The sequence below is a fragment of the Pygocentrus nattereri genome, chromosome 23 (genome assembly GCF_015220715.1).
Source record: "Pygocentrus nattereri isolate fPygNat1 chromosome 23, fPygNat1.pri, whole genome shotgun sequence".
Lineage (NCBI taxonomy): Eukaryota > Metazoa > Chordata > Actinopteri > Characiformes > Serrasalmidae > Pygocentrus > Pygocentrus nattereri.
In genome coordinates this window covers 28,981,364-28,999,803 of record NC_051233.1, presented here as the reverse complement: position 1 = coordinate 28,999,803, position 18,440 = coordinate 28,981,364, and the positions used below count along the sequence as shown (strand labels likewise).

Sequence of the window (18,440 nt, the reverse complement as noted above, 5' to 3'; positions counted from 1 at the left end):
ATCTTACAAATTGGAATCTATTTAATCCACTCACTATTGATTTTCCCCTCTCCTCCTCCTCCCCTCACCCCCCCCACCCCTTTGACACATTGGGTAATAGAAAACCAGGAAGTCCCTCCTCCTCAGTTCAGAGTAAACAACACTGATCTCAGAGAGCTGCTCTCTCTCCGTCTAGACGTGCAGGACAATGGCCAGTATTTCAGTAGATCACGACGAGCTGAGCTGTCCAGTCTGTCTGGATCTGCTGAAGGATCCAGTGACCATCCACTGTGGACACAGTTTCTGTAAGGTGTGTATTAATGGCTGCTGGGATCAGGAGGATCAGAGGGGGGTCTACAGCTGCCCCCAGTGCAGAGAGACTTTCACTCCAAGGCCTGTTCTACGCAGAAACAACATGCTGGCTGAAGTGGTGGAGAAAATGAAGAAGACAGAACTCCGAGCTGCTCCTCCTGCTCCCCGTTACGCTGGACCTGGAGATGTGGAGTGTGATTTCTGCACTGGGAGAAAACTCAAAGCCATCAAGTCCTGTCTGACGTGTCTGGCCTCCTTTTGTGAAACTCATCTTAAACCTCACTATGAAGTTCCTACTTGGAGAAAACACAAGCTGGTCAAAGCCTCCTCACAGCTACAGGAGAAGATCTGCTCTCAGCACGACAAACTGATCGAGATCTACTGTCGGACTGACCGAAGCTACATCTGCTATTTATGTACGATGGAGGAACACAGAGGTCACAATACAGTCCCAGCTGCAACAGAGAGAACCAAGAAACAGGTGAGAACTAGAAATCATTTGGGTTCAGTTCAGGCTAATTGGGTTTGTAGTCTAGAATGAGCTTCATTAATCAGGTGAACAGTTTAAACTGATCTTTCAGGTCTTGAATTCAAGCAGTGAGTTTTCAGAGAAACTGTGCAAGAGGTAGTTTTCAGTAAATGGTCAGACCAGTCAGTGATCATGTGACCAGCCAACACCCGTCTTCCAGTCTTACAGTGATCACAGGACAGTGTGTTATAACTGTATAAACCTATTTCACATCTTTAACTTTGTAGGTCTAAATTTACACAAACTCATCAAATGTGTTCGTTCATAGAATCAGCTGAAGGAGATTCAGAGTAAATTCCAGCAGAGAATCCAGGAGAAACAGAAGGAGCAGCAGGAGCTGAAACAGGCTGTGAAGACTCTTAAGGTGAGAACTGAGCAGAGATTTGGTGTTTCAGAGCTCAGTCAGTCTCTCCTCCAGTCAGACAGTGAGGAGTTCAGTCTTTGGGATTCTACACCACCGTAATGTAGACAATAAGTCCTCCAGAGTCTCAGTTAGAGAATGATTTCCCAGTTTAAAAGAACGGTTTTAGTGTAAGATCAGATTTAAGTTCGTCCCTAATGTAGCTGACAAATAACAGGAGAAACCTTCTGCTCTGCCAGTTAGCATTTGTGCTAACTGGACGCCTAAATCAGCACATATTTGCCTCACATTGCTAAACAATCTCAAATAGACGAGTTTTACATGGTTTCAGACACAGTACGACAATCTGTTCTCTATAAAAACTCACTATAAAACATGATGTGAGGTTATTTGTGGGAAGTGATAACATTTGAAGCAGCATGCAGGACAAATAATACGCTGTGCTTTTAAAGCTACAAACAAAACGTCTCTCTGCCACCTAAAAAGCGCTGAAAGGATAAAGACGGAGTGAAAAGCCTGAACACAGAGCAGTGGTGTAGTTTAGTGAAATAGTGTGTGTTCTGTTAGACGTTGTTAGTAAAACTAGCCAAGCTAGCACACATCCAGCTTGTAGCAGCAACATGAATTAAACGCTGAATGTTAGCCAGCTGTGTAAAGACGTGTCACACATTAATGTAATTTTACTTCACATTTCATCCTAAATCTATTTCATGTGTCCCACTTTAAGTAGTTTTACTTAGTTTTTTATTAATATTCATTGTTTAGTGATGAACTACAAGGTTAGTTAAAGCAGCTGTAAGTAGCCAACGTTCCCTCAAGGACCCACGAGAGACCCTGATATTTTGGGCTCACATTGAGTTCTCAAACCATGCGATTCATTCAATCCACTGAATTAACTATAACAATGAAAGACCGGCTTGGTTAGGTAGCTGCACTTGCCAACTCAGCCAGATTGGTTTAGCTTTTAATTGGTTTCATTAATTAAAGTCTCCCACACTGTTTAATCCAGATCCTACAGCTCTTCTAGTGTCTTTAGTTTAGGAAATGGGTAAAAACTGTATCCCCCTCTAAACTCTTGGATATCATGGATCTCGTTTAGCAGGAGCCACATATCACTGCAGCATATTGTTCATTTCTGAAACCTTATCAGACTGGGCTGAGTTATAGTTTCCTACCTTAGCTGGTTACTCAGCATGGTCATCCTGGCTGACCAGCATACAAGCGTCCAAAACAGAACGTATGCCAGTTCTGCTGGTGTCCAGGCCTGCTGGGCTGGCTGTTTTATCCAGCAGCTTTTTGACAGACGCTCTTATCCAACTGTAATAATCTTACAGAGATCTGGTGTCTTCTTGTCCTCACAGTGCTGTGCTCAGTCAGCAGTGGAGGACAGTGAGAGGATCTTTACTGAACTGATCCGCTCCATTGAGAAAAAGCACTCTGAGGTAACAAAGCTGATCAGAGCTCAGGAGGAGGCTGAACTGAGTGGAGCTGAAGAACTCCTGGAGAAACTGGAGCAGGAGATCGCTGATCTACAGAGGAGACACACTGAGCTGGAGCAGCTTTCACACACAGAGGATCACATCCATTTTCTCCAGGTAACAATCACTGATCTACAGAGGAACCTGCTCCTCATCCAGTTTCTAAAGCTCCTCTCAGCTAAAGTTCATTAAGGCAGCAGTAAATCTACCTGTCTGTGATCACAAGTCTGTCTTTAGTCTAATTGGAGCTCCTTCATTTCTCCTGTACTCCTTTATCTTCCTCCACTGCGTTTGTTCTCTCTGTAGAGTTTCCAGTCTCTCTGTGTCTCTTCTGGATCCGAGGACTCACCCAGCATCACTGTCCATCAGCACCTCTCATTTGATGGAGTGAGGAGATCTCTCTCTGAGCTGAAGGAGCGACTAGAGAAGTTCTACAGAGAGGAGTTCAGTAAAATCCCTCCTCATGGTAAGAGGAGCTGTCCTGCTGTGGAGCATAAGGATGGAAATCTGTACTTGAACAGAGAGTAAAGAGGAAGTTTCCCAAACACAGTAGAAATGATCTAATCTGCTTTTCTTCCTCTCGTTAGATGGAGAGAAAGAAAAAAGGAAGAAGGAAAGAGGGAATGTAATAGTGACTGATCTGTGTTCATCAACTAAGAATTCTCATGTTTATGTATCTGTTATAAACATGAAATAATACTGTGATGAATATTAAGTGCTGTTTGTTTTGTCAGCATGTTTAAACATCAATGTGGCGTTTTTACAGAAACACAGTGACTCAACAACCTGTTCAGTTTTACAGTGACAGTCGACATTAGACACCCTTTAATATTCACTACTGAAATGGGAAAGATCTGAATAAACAGGAGAGAACTAGATTTTATCCTGGAATAATTGTTTGGGAATAAAATCAAGTTTATTTTTTGTGTTCTACTAAAAGACGACACACAAAATGACACTTTCCAGTTTTAAGATGATCATTTGTTTATTTCCATCTGCATGACGTCTCACTCAGTCCCTCTATTCTATTCTATTCTATTCTATTCTATTCTATTCTATTCTATTCTATTGACTGTGTCTGTTGTGTCTCCACAGCTGCAGCAGTTCAGATTTTATGCTCAGAACCAAAAACCAGAGAAGATTTTCTGCAGTGTAAGAATAACAAACACACACACACCCTCACACATACACACACACACGCGCACACACACACACACACACACACAGCTATTATTTTTGTTTCTCTGTTGTTTAAATGTGACTGATCTTTTGTTTTTGGTGAACTTTATGTAGCTTCTAAAATATTCAGTGTAGAGAAGTTTAAGGAAGAAAAACTGACACTTTATTTTTCTTCAAATAAAAACCTAAAAACCTGCTCATTTTCTTTCTGTGTGTTTTTAGATTTCTGTCAGCTGACTCTGGATCCCAACACGGCACATCCTTGCCTCATTCTGTCTGAGAACAACAAAGTGGTGACGTACAGGAATAAAGTCCAGTTTTACTCTGACCATCCAGAGAGATTTACCAACTGGACTCAGGTGTTGTGTAAGGAGAGTGTGAGTGGACGCTGTTACTGGGAGGTTGAGTGGAGGAGCAGTGGAGGAGTTGTGTACATAACAGTCTCATATAAAGCGATCAGCAGGAAAGGAGGGGGTAATGATTGTGGGTTTGGACACAACAATCAGTCCTGGAGTCTGCAAGTTTCTCCCTCTCTCGCTTTCCTGCACAACAACATTCCGACTGAGATCTCAGGACCATCATCCTCCAGAATAGGAGTGTATGTGGATCACAGTGCAGGAACTCTGTCCTTCTACAGCGTCTCTGACACAATGACCCTCCTACACACAGTCCACACCACTTTCACTCAGCCGCTCTACGCTGGGTTCTTGGTTTATGGTGTTGGATCATCTGTGAGATTATGTGATAAATAATGATTGATCTGAATTATTGATTCCTTATAGATTTAGAATATTTCTCACACTGTTTTATTAATAAATCATGTTTTTTAGTAACACATTGTTAGACAGAATATTTTGTTTATCTCAGTGTTCAATTCAAATGAAATTTGTTTCTAGACTGTCCAGGGTGTTTCCTGCCTTCCGCTTCCATTGACCACTGGGAAAGGCTCCAGCTCCCCCGACGACCCAGAGGGATAAGTGGCTTAGAAAATGTGTGTGTGTGTGTGTGTGTTAATTCTACAAACACTTCAAGAGTTTAAACCTCTGATCATTTACAGAGTTTAACACCAAAATGATTGAGTAGTGTTTGTAATATTTCTGTAAATTAAATGTTCATTTACTGTGTTTCTGTCCACAAACAGACCTGAGAACATTGTGATCGTCTCTTTTTAAACACATTTTTTTTCTCAGGAAGACTCGTATGTGTTAGTGGTTTAGCATGTTTATTTAGGCTTTGATGTTCATTTGTGTTTATATTTAAATGTACAGATAAAGAAAAGCTGTGGCTGCTACTTCAGGAGGTTCTCAGGGTCGTGTGGATGACGATCCCATAATTCTCCACATTAGAGCTACTGTCTTTGAGGAAGCACCTCAGAGCTGAAGAGGCAGCACCTTCACTGCTTTAGAGGTAGCTGATCACTGATTACGAGGCAGCCCCTCGATAAACATTTCAATAGAATATCATTTTCATCAATTTGACTCTGTAACGAACTGACTGCCTCTTTTAGAGGATCCTGTGTGTTTGTGTTGGTTTTCACACAAAGTTGTTTTAGATCAGGAATCGTGTAATAAACTTGTTCCCTCTTCATTCAAAGTCAGTGACGGTCCAGAGGCTGTAAAGGTGAATCTCATTCTTTTCATAATCATCTTTCAGAAAATAAAACATCTGAATGGAATTTATTTCCTTTAATGGAGAACAAAGAACCCAGTTTTAGATAAAGTGCAGTCACATTATAGAGCTCTGACTCCATTCAGCTCAGATCTCACAACCTCTACATCTGAACAGTAAAGATGAATATCAGACAGACGGATTGATCTTTTTCACATTCAGCTCCAAATCTGAGATGAGCTGAAAATTCTGTACATTTCTGCCATGAACTGAAGCAGATTTGAGCTTTTCTACGTTCCCACGTTTCTTCACGTTTGATGAATGAACTCTGCTTTTTCCATCACTGTAAATCACCTGCAGTAGCTGGAAAGCCTGTGATGGAGATGGAGACGCATTCATCTCAGGACTTTTTCAGCAGGTGGAGCATTTGATTCTCTCTATTTCTGTCAAAGTGGAAACACTTTATATGTTTTGATTGACGTTGAACTTGTAAGATGGTGGCACCACCTCATGTGGAACCTGGTCTTTGGTAAACAGCAGGGGGTGCCAGTGAGCGAGTCCTCAGTGAACGGTAGGAAATAGAGCTAAAAGGACAAACTCCTTCAGATTCACTGATGCTCTCATTGTGTAACAGGTGAATGTGCGTTTTATGGCACTGCTCTTCTGGGCTTATGCTGGCGGATGGCAGATGGCTGGACTGCTAAGGATTGCTTGTTCAGAAGGATTCAAGTAAGAAGGGACGTCATCTGCATTCTTTCATTTTTTTCTCTCTTCAAATTGTTTTTCATACCTGCAGGTAACATTTTCTTTTTCAAGGCCTTCAGGAATTTGTTTTACACTATAGAAGGCAGATTGCGGGACTAAAGGACAGCACCACTGTGCTGTACATACACACTGAGCATTCTGAGTAATAACCAGCTTCGCTTTAAGCTGTACATTCAGAGTTTTACGCTTGAACGACTTTGTTCAGTGAATGTGTCCTCACTGATGGATTTCACAGCACGTTGTTAAGGTGGAACAGAAAAGTAAAGGAGAAAAGGTTATTCGGAGCTCTACTAAAGGAGAAAGTAAAACTCCTGTTACTGTACACACTGGCCTGATGCATGTTGTTATTCAGACCATAAGGCAGTATTTTGCTGCCTGACCCACACAAACATCTCTGATTTGAAAGGGACTCGAAAGGTTTTCCTTGTGCACCAGGTTACATAAGCATCTACAAACTGTCCTCCTGCTCAAACGCTCCATCTTAACCCATTCATTATGGACTCGCTCGGGAGCGCCCTCTAGTGTTAGAGAAACCCAGAAGGCTTTACAGAGTGGTCATGTTTCTCTCTACAAGTTCTCTGGTTTCTTGTCTCCAAAGGGGCTTCAGATGCTCACGTCTCCACGGTCAGACGGTTCTGGACTACAAACTGATTCAGGACACAAATCCAACGGAACAGATTTGGTCCTCCTCAAATAAATAAACTCAGGCTGCAGATTTTCTTTAAAGGCTCTTCATTCGTTTGGTTTTGTTTATTAGTGTTGCCACCGTTTGTGTGTAACAGCGCTGTTTGGTACATTGACAGCTTTGGAAAGAAGAAATACTTGAAAAAACTGGAAATGGAGGAATGAAATGTTATTAACTTCATAATGATAACTTTACAGTTTGAACCTTAATGCTGTTGTTTGTGCTGCAGCTGTAAATTATTCCTTCCTCTCTCAGCCGTGAAAGGAACACCAGATTGATTTAATTACTGCTTTGAATGGACAGTCTGGGTCAGTTCTGATGTCAGTGGAGTTCACAGCAGAAGGACTGAGATGGTGCTGGTTTCATTTCTCAGCTGCAGTAATGAAGCAGAGAAGTGAAGACCATCACAGAGACTGCAAATTCCACCAACTGTTCAGGAAAATAACTGTAGTCTCTCATTTTTTTCCTCTCTTTCTCCACCTCCTCTCTGTGACTCACTAACCAGCAGAAAACCAGGAAGTCCCTCCTCCTCAGTCCAGAGTAAACAAAACTGATCTCAGAGAGCTGCTCCCTCTCCGTCTAGACGTGCAGGACAATGGCCAGTATTTCAGTAGATCACGACCAGTTCAGCTGTCCAGTCTGTCTGGATCTGCTGAAGGATCCAGTGACCATCCACTGTGGACACAGTTTCTGTAAGGTGTGTATTAATGGCTGCTGGGATCAGGATGATCAGAGGGGGGTCTACAGCTGCCCCCAGTGCAGAGAGACTTTCACTCCAAGGCCTGTTCTACGCAGAAACAACATGCTGGCTGAAGTGGTGGAGAAACTGAAGAAGACAGAACTCCGAGCTGCTCCTCCTGCTCCCCATTACGCTGGACCTGGAGATGTGGAGTGTGATTTCTGCACTGGGAGAAAAATCAAAGCCATCAAGTCCTGTCTGACGTGTCTAGTTTCCTTTTGTGAAACTCATCTTAAACCTCACTGTGAAGTTCCTGCCTTGAAAAAACACAAGCTGGTCAAAGCCTCCTCACAGCTACAGGAGAAGATCTGCTCTCAGCACGACAAACTGATCGAGATCTACTGTCGTACTGACCGAAGCTACATCTGCTATTTATGTACGATGGAGGAACACAGAGGTCACGATACAGTCCCAGCTGCAACAGAGAGAACCGAGAAACAGGTGAGAACTAGATATCATTTGGGTTCAGTTCAGGCTAATTGGGTTTGTAGTCTAGAATGAGCTTCATTAATCAGGTAAACAGTTTAAACTGATCTTTCAGGTCTTGAATTTAAGCAGTGAGTTTTCAGAGAAACTGTGCGTGAGGTAGTTTTCAGCAAACGGTCAGACCAGTCAGTGATCATGTGACCAGCCAACACCCGTCTTCCAGCCTTACAGTGATCACAGGACAGTGTTATAACTGTATAAACCTATTTCACATCTTTAACTTTGCAGGTCTTAATTTACACAAACTCATCAAATGTCTTTGTTCATAGAATCAGCTGAAGGAGATTCAGAGTAAATTCCAGCAGAGAATCCAGGAGAAACAGAAGGAGCAGCAGGAGCTGAAACAGGCTGTGAAGACCCTTAAGGTGAGAACTGAGCAGAGATTTGGTGTTTCAGAGCTCAGTCAGTCTCTCCTCCAGTCAGACAGTGAGGAGTTCAGTCTTTGGGATTCTACACCACCGTAATGTAGACAATACGTCCTCCAGAGTCTCAGTTAGAGAAGAAATGATTTCCCAGTTTAAAAGAACGGTTTTAGTATAAGATCAGATTTAAGTTCGTCCCTAATGTAGCTGACAAATAACGGGAGAAACCTTCTGCTCTGCCTGTTAGCATTTGTGCTAACTGGATGCCTAAATCAGCACATATTTGCCTCAAGTTGCTAAACAATCTCAAATAGACGAGTTTTACATGGTTTCAGACACAGTACGACAATCTGTTCTCTATAAAAACTCACTATAAAACGTGATGTGAGGTTATTTGTGGGAAGTGATAACATTTGAAGCAGCATGCTGGACAAATAATACGCTGTGCTTTTAAAGCTACATACAAAACGTCTCTCTGCCACCTAAAAAGCGCTGAAAGGTGTCACGCAGTCAACGGGGAAGTCGGACTCCACTTCCCAGAATGCTAGGGAGGATCATGTGATCTTCCCCCACACCTGTCAGCGATCACAGTCGCCGGAATTCTAATGTCGTGCACCTGTTTCTTTCTTTATAAGCTGGGACTTTACTTGGACTCTTTGTGAGGTATTGTTCCATGCAATTACTGAGCGGTATAGCTATAGTATATTTCCTGTGTATCGCCTTCTCGCTATTCCTGACCCGGTTTTGTGTATTGTTTTGCCCTTGTGTACCTCTGCCGGCCTGGACTGATTTGTGTCACGACTTTGGATTGAACTTGGACTCGGATGTATGTTTTCTCCCTCTGGGGATTCTCCTGATTACCTCAGGCATTAAATCTCTTCCCCTTTTACCTGCGAGCGTCTGCGATTCTGTTCACACGTTACAAAAGGATAAAGACGGAGTGAAAAGCCTGAACACAGAGCAGTGGTGTAGTTTAGTGAAGTAGTGTGTGTTCTGTGAGACGTTGTTAGTAAAACTAGCCAAGCTAGCACACATCCAGCTTGTAGCAGCAACATGAATTAAACGCTGAATGTTAGCCAGCTGTGTAAAGACGTGTCACACATTAATGGAACATTTATGACGTAATTTTACTTCACATTTCATCCTAAATCTATTTCATGTGTCCCACTTTAAGTAGTTTCACTTAGTTTTCTATTAATATTCATTGTTTAGTGATGAACTACAAGGTTAGTTAAAGCAGCTGTAAGTAGCCAACGTTCCCTCAAGGACCCACGAGAGACCCTGATATTTTGGGCTCACATTGAGTTCTCAAACCATGCGATTCATTCAATCCACTGAATTAACCTTAACAATGAAAGACCGGCTTGGTTAGGTAGCTGCACTTGCCAACTCAGCCAGATTGGTTTAGCTTTTAATTGGTTTCATTAATTAAAGTCTCCCACACTGTTTAATCCAGATCCTACAGCTCTTCTAGTGTCTTTAGTTTAGGAAATGGGTAAAAACTGTATCCCCCTCTAAACTCTTGGATATCAGGGATCTCGTTTAGCAGGAGCCACATATCCCTGCAGCATATTGTTCATTTCTGAAACCTTATCAGACTGAGCTGAGTTATAGTTTCCTACCTTAGCTGGTCACTCAGCATGGTCATCCTGGCTGACCAGCATACAAGCGTCCAAAACAGAACGTATGCCAGTTCTGCTGGTGTCCAGGCCTGCTGGGCTGTGCTGTTTTATCCAGCAGCATTTTGACCGACGCTCTTATCCAACTGTAACAATCTTACAGAGATCTGGTTGTTCTTGTCCTCACAGCGCTGTGCTCAGTCAGCAGTGGAGGACAGTGAGAGGATCTTTACTGAACTGATCCGCTCCATTGAGAAAAAGCGCTCTGAGGTAACAAAGCTGATCAGAGCTCAGGAGGAGGCTGAACTGAGTGGAACTGAAGAACTCCTGGAGAAACTGGAGCAGGAGATCGCTGATCTACAGAGGCGGCGCACTGAGCTGGAGCAGCTTTCACACACAGAGGATCACATCCATTTCCTCCAGGTAACAATCACTGATCTACAGAGGAACCTGCTCCTCATCCAGCTTCTAAAGCTCCTCTCAGCTAAAGTTCATTAAGGCAGCAGTAAATCTACCTGTCTGTGATCACAAGTCTGTCTTTAGTCTAACTGGAGCTCCTTCATTTCTCCTGTACTCCTTTATCTTCCTCCACTGCGTTTGTTCTCTCTGTAGAGTTTCCAGTCTCTCTGTGTCTCTTCTGGATCTGAGGACTCACCCAGCATCACTGTCCATCAGCACCTCTCATTTGATGGAGTGAGGAGATCTCTCTCTGAGCTGAAGGAGCGACTAGAGGAGTTCTGCAGAGAGGAGTTCAGTAAAATCCCTCCTCATGGTAAGAGGAGCTGTCCTGCTGTGGAGCATAAGGATGGAAATCTGTACTTGAACGATCTGAATAAACAGGAGAGAAATAGATTTTATCCTGGAATAATTGTTTGGGAAAAAAATCAAGTTTATTTTTTGTGTTGTACTAAAAGACGACACACAAAATGACATTTTCCAGTTTTAACATGATCATTTGTTTATTTTCATCTGCGTGATGTCTCACTCAGTCCCTCTATTCTATTCTATTCTATTCTATTCTATTGACTGTGTTGGTCTGTTGTGTCTCCACAGCTGCAGCAGTTCAGATTTTTTCCTCAGAACCAAAAACCAGAGAAGATTTTCTGCAGTGTAAGAATAACAAACACACACGCACACACACAATTAAGGCATTTGGCAGAGGCTCTTATCCAGAGAGACTTACAATTTGATCATTTTTTACACAGGTAGGCCAAGGTAGTGTTAGGAGTCTTGCCCAAGGACCCTTTTTGGTATAGTGTAGGGTGCTTGCCCTGGTGGGGGATTCAACCCCAGTCTACAGCATAGAAGGCAAAGGTGTTAACCACTACACTAACCAACCAAAGACAGACAGACAGACAGAGAGACGGACACTCTCACATCTACACACACACACACACACACACACACACACACACACAGACACTGTCACACCTACACACACACACACACATTTATGTTTCTCTGTTGTTTAAATGTGACTGATCTTTTGTTTTTGGTGAACTTTATGCAGCGTCTAAAATATTCAGTGTAGAGAAGTTTAAGGAAGAAAAACTGACACTTTATTTTTCTTCAAATAAAAACCTAAAAACCTGCTCATTTTCTTTCTGTGTGTTTTTAGATTTCTGTCAGCTGACTCTGGATCCCAACACGGCACATCCTTACCTCATTCTGTCTGAGAAGTACAGAGTGGTGACGTACAGGATTAAAGTCCAGTCATACTCTGACCATCCAGAGAGATTTAACTGCTGGGCTCAGGTGTTGTGTAAGGAGAGTGTGAGTGGACGCTGTTACTGGGAGGTTGAGTGGAGGAGCAGTCAGAGAGGATATGTGCGCATATCAGTCTCATATAAAGGGATCAGCAGGAAAGGAGAGGGTAATGATTGTGTGTTTGGACGCAACAGTCAGTCCTGGAGTCTGTGTTGTTCTCCGTCTCTCATTTTCATGCACAACAACAATCAGACTAAGATCTCAGGACCATCATCCTCCAGAATAGGAGTGTATGTGGATCACAGTGCAGGAACTCTGTCGTTCTACAGCGTCTCTGACACAATGACCCTCCTACACACAGTCCACACCACGTTCACTCAGCCGCTCTACGCCGGGTTCAGGATTCATGGCTTTAGATCATCTGTGAGATTATGTGATAAATAATGATTTATCTGAATTATTGATGCCTTATAGATTTAGAATATTTCTCACACTGTTTTATTAATAAATCATGTTTTTAGTAACATGTTGATAGTCAGAATGTTTTATTTATCTCAGTGTTCAATTCAAATGAAATTTGTTTCTAGACTGTCCAGGGTGTTTCCTGCCCTCCGACCCAGAGGGATAAGTGGCTTAGTACAAGTGTGTCTGTGTGTGTGTTTGTGTGGATTAAGTGACCCCACACTGTTACAACACAATGATCTGAATGACCACCAGGTCAAAGTGTGTTTGAGGGTCTGTGATCTGTTCATCTTTAATTCTACAAACACTTCAAGAGTTTAAACTTCTGATCATTTACAGAGTTTAACGCCAGAATGATTGTGTAGTGTTTGTAATATTTCTGTAAATTAAATGTTCATTTACTGTGTTTCTGTCCACAAACAGACCTGAGAACATTGTGATCGTCTCTTTTTAAACACATGACTTTTTACAGGAAGACTCGTATGTGTTAGTGCAGGGGTGGACAATTAATTTTCCCAAGGGGCCACATGAGAAATTGGACCAGTTTTAGAGGGCCAGACTAATATAGTTAACTCAGTTGTCCCCAGTACATATATACTGTATACAGCATTTATAATAACCCCAATTCCAATGAAGTTGGGATGTTGTGTAAAACATAAATAAAAACAGAATACGATGATTTGCAAATCCTTTTCAACCTATATTCAATTGAATACACTACAAACACAAGATATTTAATGTTCAAATAAATAAACTTTATTGTTTTTTGCAAATATTCACTCATTTTGAATTTGATACCTGCAACATGTTCCAAAGAAGCTGGACACAGGGGCAACAAAAGACTGGGAAAGTTGAGGAATGCTCAAAAAACACCTGTTTGGAACATTCCACAGGTGAACAGGTTAATTGGAAACAGGTGAGTGTCATGATTGGGTATAAAGGGAGCATCACAAGCAAGGATGGGGTGAGGTTCACCACTGCGTGAGCAAATAGGCCAACAGTTTAAGAACAACTTTTCTCAATATGCAATTGCAAGGAATTTAGGGATTTTTCATCATCTACAGTCCATAATATCGTCAAAAGATGAATGCCCGTGACCTTCGATCCCTCAGGCGGCGCTGCATTAAAAACCCACATCATTCTGTAACGGATATTCCCACATGGGCTCAGGAACACTTCAGAAAACCACTGTCAGTGAACACAGTTCGTTGCTCCATCTACAAGTGCAAGTTAAAACTCTGCCATGCAAAGCGAAGCCAGATATCAACAACACCCAGAAACGCCGCCATGGGCCCGAGCTCATCTGAGATGGACTGACGCAAAGTGGAAAAGTGTCCTGTGGTCTGACGAGTCCACATTTCAAATTGGTTTTGGAAATCATGGACATCGTCCCAACTTCTTTGGAATGTGTTGCAGACATCAAATTCAAAATGAGCGAATATTTGCAAAAAACAATAAAGTTTATCCGTTTGAACATTAAATATCTTGTCTTTGTAGTGTAGTCAATCGAATATAGGTTGAAAAGGATTTGCAAATCATCATATTCTGTTTTTATTTGTTTTACACAACGTCCCAACTTCACTGGAATTGGGGTTGTAGAATAAAATCATTATTCATAAATCTTTTTAGTCTTAAAGTGTACATACATTACATAATAGTTGATTTGTTGTTGATAATGATGATATTGAACTAACTAATAATAATAATGCTAAGTTAAAAACATAGTTTTCTTGTAATCCAAAAGAAGTAGTTATTTTGGTCAAAATAAGGAGGCCAGTCATTAAACATGTCTAAGGTTTGCTCCACTGCATTTTACAGGCTTTGAATACTTGTTCATACTTCCAAACAAGTGCTCAAATACCTGGCCTCCTAATCACAGTTAAAATAATAATAATTTAATTTTGTTTCACTCACCTGATGAACAGATATGGTTCCATTTCATTCAATTTTTAAGTACACGCTGGCTGTGCAAAATGTGCATCTAACATTCATCAAAACATTAGCTCTTCTTACCTTCTGTGAGATTTCAGCAAAATCCAGATGAACACAGAAGTGAATGAAAAGGAGAGGTTTATTTATTTCAGGCTGAATTGGCATCGATGTACATGCAGCAGTCACAGCCAGTAGAGCACAGATGATCACTACTGTGATCATCACACCAGGCAAACGTTACAAGTGGGGTAATCCAAAAAACAAAGTCGTGGTCACAGGCAAAATGGTCAATCTGTCCAGTTGCATTGACCTGTCCAGTTGCATTAGTGGCAGTTTGAAAAGAAGCAGTGTAGCTTTACATGACTCACCCTGCCAACTTAGTAGCATCACATGATTGTGTGGGGAAAGCTAGCTAGCAGATGGAATTCTACATGATTAATGGTGAAAAAAAAATCATTGCATTTGATAGGTTTTAATTTCAGGTTAAGTTCTATATTAATAATAAATACTTCATATTGATAAATAATTAATAATAAACAGAACTGAGAATGATTACATCATGCTACTTGTCATATCATGAATTGCCTTTCAATTCCTTTTTCCTTTCAGATACTCTTTCTCTGGCAACTTCTGTTCAATGTCAGTTCAAAGGTGAGTGTATGTAATTTCATGTTTTAAGTTGTATTAATTAATCATTTTAATCTTAATAAAAAGGTTTATATACATTGAATCATTGCAATAGTCAGTATAGTAGTTGTTTGCAATTTGCAGTGGTAGATATCGGACCTTATTCACTTACAGTGTGTATTGAACACCCAGGGTTCAGTCCTTGGCCCGCTACTTTTCATCATCTATGTTTTACCCCTCGGTCAGATCATCATGGTCTTCAATATTATTGCTATGCTGATGATATACAAATCTATGTCCATACCAACACTACCACTAACCTGCCTCCCTCTGCCCTAATATCTTGTATTTAAGACCTCAAACAACAGATGAAGAGTAACTTTCTGCAACTAAACACTGATAAAACTGAAATTCTGCTCATTGGCCCCTATTCTCCATCCATCCATCCATTTTCTAAGCCGCTTCTCCGTCAGGGAGCCTATCCCAGCAGTCTTCGGGCGGAAGGCAGGATACACCCTGGATGGGTCGCCAGTCCAACGCAGGGCAGGCCCCAATTCTGTTTCTGCAAATTCTACTAATTTCACACTTAGTTTGGATGGGGTGACCGTTAGACTTTCAGCTGTTGTCCATAACCGAGGTGTACTTTTTGATACTGTCCTTTCTTTCGTACCTTATATTAGGACTTTTTCCAGCCTTTTTCCTTCTTTTTTCTTCTCTGCAATATTGCTCGCCTTCACACCCTGCTCTCCATGGAAGACACTGAATCTCTGGTCCATGCTTTCATATCATCCCGCTTAGACTACTGTATCTCACTGTATTTTGCCAACAAAGACGGTTAGTGTTGGAACACTTTGTTTAATAAATTAATGAAAAACTATATAACTTATTCTGCGATGGACTGGCGACCTGTCCAGGGTGTATCCTGCCTTCCGCCCGAAGACTGCTGGGATAGGCTCCAGCTCCCCCCCGCGACCCTGACGGAGAAGCGGCTTAGAAAATGGATGGATGGATGGATGGATATAACTTATTTATTTTACTGGGTTATTTTTATCTGTAGTTATGGCTTGCATGAAAATATGATCATATTTATGTAAAAATTCACTTAATTCCAAATGGTTCACAAACATTCATGTAGCACTGTGCACTGTTTATACTCAGTGGATCAAGGACAATGTCACTTTTACTGTTTACTGTTGTCTGATGGGTCACCACAGTTTTGAACCCAGATTTCTGCAAAGCTTGTCTTTCAACAATGTCTGTTATGAGAGCTGGTATTCTAATACCAATAACTTTTAATTTGAATATCATTCTAGATCAGCAAGCAGTGGAGGCTCAACAACGGAAAAGATGTCCAAAAGTGAACCAAATGACAACTCAGGTGAGTTAACACAAGAGAAAATACTTAAAATATTTAACTCATTTGTAATCCATAATTGTTGCCAGTTCTCAGAAAAGATTTCTGGTAATGTCACAAACTGTAGCAAATTGATTTGATGACAAATATCAGGAGTGAGTTTACTGTAAAAGTGTGGTTATTGAGGACCGAATTGGTCATTGTGAAATATGGTAGTGCATAGTTACTTTTCAACCCAAGGCCTTCAGATCCTTTTACCATGCATCTCCACAGTTATTATGTCAAGGGAACCTTGACAGGATTATGGTGGGCAGGTTTGGATCAGATTATACTGAAATGTAAATTTCACTAAATTACCAAATTCAAAATACATGTGTAAATAATTCAACAATCCATTGAGTCAACACGATTGAAGCAATTTAAAGTGTTGTTTACTTACCTTGTGATTCTGTAATCCCAAAATCCATTGTTGACAAGATAATCATCCTGGAACGCACAGATTTTTGACTACTGAGCATGATATTAATTATGCAAGCACTGTAAGATTACAAAAGATTCAGAACACACTGCAGTTTGGCACCACTGGTTTTAAGCTATGGAAAAACTTCCTCAGCTGTTGAGTGTAGCTGGGCTAACTGCAAAGAAGCTTCACTAGATTCTCCTTCAAATCAGAGGTTGCATGCTTGGAAATTTTACAGCAAATAACACATGTAATCAGGTATATTTAATCCTACTCTACCCTAACCCCCAGGTATATCATACAAAATCTATTTATTTTTGATGATGCTCATCTTACCTTTTATACAGACAAGGCCCTTTCTGAAGACAGTATGAGTTATTGTGATTTGCTAGAAGAAGACTCTGGTTCAGCATCTGCACAGCACCCTTACACTGAACACGTGAGTGCATTGGTTCCACAGTCTAATACAATTAGGCATGTGATGACATAGAATGTATTAAAGGGCAGGTGTACAATTCTGGATAATGATTGTTGATATTTGAATTCCTTTAGAAGCTCCACCCCTCAAATTCATAGACACGCATTGCCAACACTAGGCTAGGAAACTTATTTTTTGTTTGTTTGGTTTTTTTTTTTAACGGCCACGAAACCTTAGACAGATATTACATGGACAAATACCATGACATAATGTGAGAACGAATGCAGCAATTAATGTAACTAACGTTTGCTAGGTTGTGGCTTAACTGTCACGAGAGTTGCTGCTGCTGTGAAGCTAACCAGTTCCTATCCCAAGCATTAGCAAGCAAACAGGGCAGACCACTACTGATTTCCACCTTAAATAGTGCAGTAGTTAGGCTGTATTCAGGTGCCTGAGCCTCTGGTTAGAATTTTCTCATTACACCTTAAATGGTGTAGCAGTTACATTCATGTGCTCAAGGCATTTACACACAGAGCGTGATTAATTTGGACGACTTTGAATTCAAACAAATATATAGCTGATGATATGCAACATTGTTTTATTTGTCTTCTGTTCAGTTTTTGCAAACTTTTAACTCTCTGACCATCTCTGCTGTTGGAATGATGACAACCAAGTTCCAGCAAACAGAACCTCTGCACATATGATACAACAATATACAATACAATAGTTTAGGACTTTTTACCTTATGCAATTTGTGACTGCACACATGTAACACGTGATCAGAATTTAGTGGGAGCTTGTAAAACTGGAGCTACTCTTCATGTCGCTGCTGTCTGAAGAAAACCTTCTATCTCCAAAATAGTAACTTTACAGGAGAAGGAAAAAGCATACTTCACTTTCAATGGAAGTCAATGGAGCCAGATTTTTTCCCATGTCATTTTGGGTCATTTCTTTTAGGCCATTCATCATAAAATTTACAAGCAATGTGTAAGGGGGAGCGAGGAGGCGGACGCATACGCTGAGATAAGCGAGATTTATTACGGGCAAATCCAGGGTCGTGGTCAATACAGTCCAGGGTCAATGAGCCGACACGTACAGAGTTAGGGTAAGACATAACAAAGACTAGAACCAACACAAACAACGACGACCAGGTACAGAGATACAAGGATTCAAAGACTGGCAAACGCAAGGGGCAAACACAGGGCTTAAATACACGTAACAATGAGGGACAGGTGAAAACAATCAGGGGCGGAGTTACAAACCAAAACACGAGCACATGGACAGGACTGGGAGGGGCCAACCGTGACACAATGTAAGTGAGTAACAGATACTTTCAAATTATCTCAAAAACTGAAAAATCCCAAAAATGGAGATACAA

At 41.2% G+C, this 18,440-nt stretch overlaps 2 protein-coding genes across 7 annotated transcripts; both read left to right on the top strand.

Moving 5' to 3' along the window:
- The first annotated feature begins 124 nt into the window (after window positions 1-124).
- LOC108437066 (tripartite motif-containing protein 16-like) lies at window positions 125-5,245 on the top strand. The gene is made up of 6 exons (XM_017713912.2): window positions 125-772; window positions 1,089-1,184; window positions 2,543-2,776; window positions 2,966-3,125; window positions 3,755-3,811; window positions 4,061-5,245. Exons 1-6 carry the CDS (start codon window positions 188-190, stop codon window positions 4,588-4,590), a joined length of 1,662 nt encoding a protein of 553 aa, XP_017569401.2. The 5' UTR covers window positions 125-187; the 3' UTR covers window positions 4,591-5,245.
- On the top strand, window positions 5,110-12,700 carry LOC108437065 (tripartite motif-containing protein 16-like). Of its 6 annotated transcripts, none has more exons than XM_017713908.2 (8): window positions 5,126-5,245; window positions 6,081-6,175; window positions 7,405-8,076; window positions 8,391-8,486; window positions 10,292-10,525; window positions 10,715-10,874; window positions 11,156-11,212; window positions 11,721-12,700. In XM_017713908.2, the coding sequence occupies exons 3-8, from the start codon at window positions 7,492-7,494 to the stop codon at window positions 12,251-12,253; spliced, it is 1,665 nt and encodes a 554-aa protein (XP_017569397.2). In that variant the 5' UTR covers window positions 5,126-5,245; window positions 6,081-6,175; window positions 7,405-7,491; the 3' UTR covers window positions 12,254-12,700. The 6 variants fall into 6 exon arrangements, with proteins under 6 accessions (XP_037389334.1, XP_017569397.2, XP_037389335.1 ...); XM_037533438.1 differs by having other exon boundaries at window positions 7,402-8,076; XM_037533437.1 differs by lacking the exon at window positions 6,081-6,175 and having other exon boundaries at window positions 5,110-5,245; window positions 7,402-8,076.
- The last annotated feature ends 5,740 nt before the right edge of the window (window positions 12,701-18,440 follow it).